Source organism: Monopterus albus, unplaced genomic scaffold (genome assembly GCF_001952655.1).
Source record: "Monopterus albus unplaced genomic scaffold, M_albus_1.0 scaffold30.1, whole genome shotgun sequence".
NCBI lineage: Eukaryota > Metazoa > Chordata > Actinopteri > Synbranchiformes > Synbranchidae > Monopterus > Monopterus albus.
The window spans coordinates 160,718-166,717 of record NW_018127910.1 but is presented as its reverse complement, the minus strand read 5'-3'; the positions used below and the strand labels follow the sequence as shown (position 1 = coordinate 166,717).

Sequence of the window (6,000 nt, the reverse complement as noted above, 5' to 3'; positions counted from 1 at the left end):
AAATTTAATTCCCTGCTGAGAAGCCCCCTCTCAGGTCTGTACTGGAAATATGAAGCCAGAAGCCGCTTTGCCAAACACAAGGTCTGAAAATAAAGAAACAGCTGACCTACCATCACCTCTAATGCTCACTTATTAATAATACTTTACATACCATTTAAATAATCCTCACACAAACTGAAGTGGGGAAAAAAAAACTGTTAACAGTGTAAAGTAGCATTTTTACGCAGGGGGCCAGACTATTTCTTAGCCTGGAACAGTGACTTCCTGTAGTTTACACTGATTGCCTGGGAACTTCATGCTGATTACAAGACCAAAGGTGTTTTCTAATAGGCCCTTTTCTCAGTACTTGTGTTCTTGCGGGCTTATAAAACATCACGAATCACAGCCAAAGCATTGTTCCAGTTCAATATCTGCATCCAGCCAAGTACACATAAAAAACAGAACTGTTCTTGTTCTGTCCATTTTATCAAGAACACTTTGAGAGCTGACTTGTGAGAACTTGGGGCAGCCAAGTATCCCAGAATGCACTGTGTGCTAGCTATCGAAGTTGGAGCCAGGCTCAAAGCTGTTATAATTTTCATCCTAGGACTGGTATTGTGCCATCTTTTGTAATGCTTTGATGTTTTTGGATTGAGAATATGATCCGTTTATCAAGTAATGCCAATTGGGAAATTTGCTCCAATGTTTTCAGAGATGTCAGTACCTGCTTATGGACCAGCTAGCTATAATTAGCAGGCAGCTGCACCTCATACAGAACGTAGTAGTCTGTTAGTAAGGATGCTAGTGCTCTAGCTGCACATTGAGAGCACTGTGTCCTCCCGTTCTTAGGAGTTTGTACTTAAAAGTTCAAACTCACCAAGTCCGAACTACCAAGTATAGGAGTCCATACTTGGCATACTAGGTACTAAGCCGCCACCACCACCACCACCACCCCCGCCCTTTTGCACAGGCATGAAGCATACAGTCAATAACAAAATTGAGAGCCAGTATAGTTACCATAAGTTTCATTTCCAGTTGTTTGTATTACAGAAAACAATGCACTGTGATGAAGGGTCCTGTCACTTAGCTTCCTTTTACCTGGCCATATGAGGACGCTTCAGTGCTGGTGCTGGGAGGGGCCTCTCTCTTAACTTCAGGGGCTGTCTCAGGAACCCGAACCCTCACAAAGTTAATGATATGGTGCAGATTGGAGAGGAGGTTGGTGCCAGGAAACCAGCTGTCATGGCAATGCTCTTCAATGCAAGGCTCCTAGAGACATAAGATACAAACCATGAAGGGCACTGCTTCACAATCTACCCAGTGAGAAGACTGGTTGCAACTCACAGCCCTGGTATCTCACCTCACCCTCCTTGTTGTCTTGAACTTGGTTATCCAAGCCCAGCTCGATCAGGTACAGGACCATGCACAACACATGCTCGGACATGTTCTGATGATCCATCCATATCTAGAACATATTAAAGTATTGGCTTACACTAAAGAACAAGTAAAACATTTAGCCTCATACCTACTATACCAATACCAAAATTGTGGCAGTTAAGCAACTGCTTGCCTGTGTCTGCATTATGCCTCATCTACACAACGAGGTCCATTATTTTTGCACCTTATGCATTTTATATCTTGATACATGTCAGCATCAATTAATTGCAAAGTCATATTATTGGCACCCCAATTAACTATGGCACACAGAGGTAGTCTAATTTAGCCCAAGGAGTAAATTAAGATACAAGGGCAGTGCTATATTATACCACATGAATAGCTGTTGAAAGGCTCACCTTGTAAAGCAGAGTGAATATCACTATGTGTAGTGTCTTGCAGTGCAACAGCCTGATTAGACCTTTGTAACACGGGTGCAGAGGAGTTCTTTCCTTGTAAGGCGGCCATGGGTTGCCAGTGTGAATGCCAGACTGTTTCAAACTAGTTGACACCACCATCAATAAGAAAAAAAAAAAAATCACAAGAAGAAAATCAGTGACACAAAGACCACAGTAATTACCACCACAGCCATAAGGGCACGTGCTAACTAGGGGGTTGAATTTCCACATAAAGGAAGGTTTGATGAAGAAACACTTAACGCTGTTCGGAGTTATTCACTGTACAAAAGATTTCAGTCTATGCAACAAAACAGCTGATGGGCAGCAAAGTCGCTCACTCAGTCAGTGATGATGGGATCATCGTTATATACTGTAAAACCAGGGCCATCTTGACAGGCAATCCATCATATTCAAACAGTGAGAATGAGCAACATGAGGCTGGTATCAGACTCTGAAGGTGCAATGGCAGCTTTGATACGTTTTCCAGGAGAAGTACTGCTCCATTTCATCAGGATTGGAGAACCAAAAACTTGCCATAAAAAAAGGTATACTGTGTGTGAAAGAACTACATTTAAATATATCTACATTCATTTACAGTTTCACCAAATACAGCCTAAAATCCCATTATTAAAAAAAAAAAAAGAAGCTATTTTCCAAACTACCATTTTGAGCACAGCAGCACCCAGTGACTCAGTATAATTAGACATTCAACAACCTTAAAGAAGTCAACCCCAAGGTACCTCCTTCACTTCTGCTGCCATGTTTGTCTTGGGAGACATCTGCACCACAATCAAACAAGAAAGGTTTCCTCAATTCTATTACAATTTAGCCTGAAATATTGATTTTTTTTTCCTTGACAGCTATCTAATTGGAACCAACAAGCAGTACCCTGTAGCCCTGACCTTTCTTATCGTATCCCTTCATGAGCAGGTGAGAAAGGTGACCCTATAACACTAAACACGTTGCTTTGTCAGGAACAGTTGGAATGAGCCAACAAAAGAACACAGTACTGTCACGCCAAATGCAGATAAGACATTATGTGACAGACAAATTTTTAAATGAAAGCCAATGTTAATTAACAAGTCTAAATGATATAAACAAGCCATTTATTTGAAGACATTAAGGCAATAGTATGAACTTACAACGCTGAGTATCTGTCCATTGCCGACTGGACATCACGTCGATAGACTGTTCTGAGAACAACCATGATGGGGTCGAACTCCTTCTCCCACACCTCCGCTAATTGTGACAAAGGAGAGAAGTGCTTTATAACCTCTGGAGGAAAGTGACATTGATTCACTTTCTTCCTATTTTCACCCTTTTCTATGTAAGTGGTGTCAGCCTGCCCCCAAGTGGTCACCTGAGGACAAGTGACAGATCTAACAATTGAAGACTTTGAGACTGTCAGACCACACATTTCTATCATTTTTACCATTTCTACCTAGAAATATATAAGGCATGTGATAATAAATGAGATATAATACAGATATCTGTTTGAAAGAGACATTTATTCTGTCTGGGTGGCTGGCGTAACACCATTTACAAAAGCAGGCACTGAGCAGACGTTTTTCTATTGTGTGTCATACTACGCCAGTACACCTTAGCTTAAGTAGTGCAAAAGGCCTACTTTCAACTTAAGATTCTGATCTGTTAAAGAGTGTTGCTGTATATGCCTGAATATAAAAATACATTTTCTTTCTAACTGGAGAGCACACAAAAACAATTTGTCAGTTTCATAAAATAAAGTATTACATTATGTTTTCAAATAAAACTAAAGAGAACAGTGATTTGCTTAATATTGCATAGCAGACATATTTTTTTTAAATATATCTGCAGTCTCCCAAATGGAAATCCCAATTCCAAATTCATTGCAATCCTTGGAACTGTTCACATTAGTGTTGCCCAGTGGAGGGCCACAGACATCCATCCCTCTCTCAGCTGAAGGTTTGTGCTGTAAATCCTGCTGTGCAGATGCCACACAGAAGGTGCTTAAAATTAAGGACAAACAAATCCTTTTATTGCCATTTTAACAATCCTAGGAATCAAACCAAAGGTTTTTGCTGGGGTGCCTGCAAACTTGGGAGTCTGCACCACATCATACCGATCTTGATGTTTAAAATAATTTAAAGGGCCCATGGCATGCTTTTCCTTGTTTTTCGACTTATCTACAAAGTTAGTAAATAACACTATCAACCTGACCAGAAGCATCTTACCTTTGGGTGTGTACATGCCCTGCTGCATGGAGCCTCCAGGCTCAAACACTGGTGCTTTAAAGTCGGCCACAGCAGAGAGCATCTCCTCAAAACTACAACTACCTGGTACAATGCCACTCTTTGGGTTGGGATTCTCAGGGATCTAAGATAACATCCTTAAGGAAAAAAAAGATGTCCAGGATGACTGAATATAGCTGCTGTTTACATTTTTTTAAGAACTGAAGGATACCAGATCTAACAGTGCACTGTGTGTACGGTCATTCATACACAACTGCGAGACCATCTCAGCCCGAAGGATCTCATCATCCGTCATCCCTGTCAATGAAAGTGAGAAGCACAACTTTAAGGCAAATTGGCTAAAATTGTGTTTTTACTGCCACTCTATTGGTCTTCTCAATCTTTTCTAACTGAATTACACAAGTAGGGTCTCTTTCAAGACTTGTTCCATATCCAATTCAAGTGTCAAAGGACAGAGGACACTGTATGCTATACACACTGTAAAGCCCCTCGAAGCAAATTTGTGAAGTGTGATATTGGGCTATTCAAATAAATACTGACTTGACTGAATGAAACTGTTTTCAGATGATTATAAATAGTACAAACACTGGCATGAGAGAACATATTAACCAGTTTTATCAGGTATTTTGGTCAACTCCAGGAATAAACATGAATTAGCTGCACCTGTTCAACATTTCAACTGACAACACCTCCACAAATGATTATTTCAGCTCATACAGTTTAAGAATGAAGTGTGCCATAGCCTAAATAATACTGTTACAATTCATCATTAAGCCTTACCTCTAAGTCTACTAAGCACAGTTTACCATATGCATCAACACTTTCAGGATAGTATCCCTTCCTTTGGTCAATGTGAATTTTAAAAATATTACATACATTTTTAATATTCCCTAATTATGCAGCATCAATTAAAGCTGTCTGTGGAAACAAAGATCAAATAATATAACCTGCAATGGTAGAACATATGTGAATGCATGTGTTCCAGGGACACCCCAATCTCACAGAGTGTCTCACTAAACATTTAAAACCAAAAATGGAGAGGCAACACCTATCACATACAGTATATCTAAGAGATACTGATTGATGCTGGGTATGGACACCTCAGAAAGAAGGGATAGATTTGCACTAGGAGACAGGACCACTTCTGACTGCTGGTACATCGGTAAGAAATGCTGAAAAATGATCTAATGTAGCACAGGATACATCTCAACTGCCATGATGCCACACAACAAACATATGAACTGCACTAGTTGAAACAACCAGGGATTACAAGGCAACCCTGACCAACACACCACACTATGTGCATCAACACATCAGACAGCAAATACATGAAGAGCTTTAAGAAACTGAAATGTACCGTACACTTACTTTACTAAATCGTAAGCCGTTAGTTTCTTACCCAAATGTATGCGAAGACTCGTCAGTATGACAAGGAAGGTCAGTGCTCCTTCTAGCATTGGCCTCTCCTGCTCAGAGTCTAACACAGCATTCTGATGCTGAGATGCCATGGTCAAGAGGTCAACCACTTTAAATCTGTGTGACAGGAAACAGTGTGCAAAGTGCCCCCACAATGACATTAATCTGTGTGTGAATTAAAGTGCATTATACAGTAAAAAAAAGAAAAAATAGATGGCTTACCTCTCAAAAACACTTGAGATAAAATAGTCTGGATCTAGTCTTGATGCACAAACCTGTAAAACAAGAAAAATATGAATGCAAGAATGAAAATGATTTTTAAAAAATTGATATAAAAAGTGAGCACTCTATGATCCAGCAATTCCAACCTGGAGAAGATAGATGTCTGGGTCAATCATGGAGTTGCAGAAGTGTGACTGCACATAGGTCATAGCCTGTCCCTTGATCTGCAGGCCGTTTCTGACCCACATGTTGCTGTGGATCTCTGATAGGCATGCCTACAACCATATAAAAAGTTTTAACTAACACACACATGCAGGGAG

The 6,000-nt window shown here is 40.2% G+C and overlaps 1 protein-coding gene across 1 annotated transcript in view; it reads right to left on the bottom strand.

The window, feature by feature from the left end:
- The window catches only part of ubr3 (ubiquitin protein ligase E3 component n-recognin 3), a 43,009-nt gene that overhangs the window by 27,603 nt on the left and 9,406 nt on the right, over window positions 1-6,000 (bottom strand). The window contains exons 14-22 of the mRNA XM_020596344.1: window positions 5,827-5,955; window positions 5,681-5,733; window positions 5,442-5,575; window positions 4,254-4,339; window positions 4,025-4,166; window positions 2,954-3,050; window positions 1,773-1,914; window positions 1,340-1,444; window positions 1,078-1,248 (exon numbers count right to left, since the gene is read on the bottom strand). Coding sequence (XP_020452000.1) covers window positions 1,078-1,248; window positions 1,340-1,444; window positions 1,773-1,914; window positions 2,954-3,050; window positions 4,025-4,166; window positions 4,254-4,339; window positions 5,442-5,575; window positions 5,681-5,733; window positions 5,827-5,955 — 1,059 coding nt within the window. The remainder of the gene's footprint in view (window positions 1-1,077; window positions 1,249-1,339; window positions 1,445-1,772; window positions 1,915-2,953; window positions 3,051-4,024; window positions 4,167-4,253; window positions 4,340-5,441; window positions 5,576-5,680; window positions 5,734-5,826; window positions 5,956-6,000) is intronic.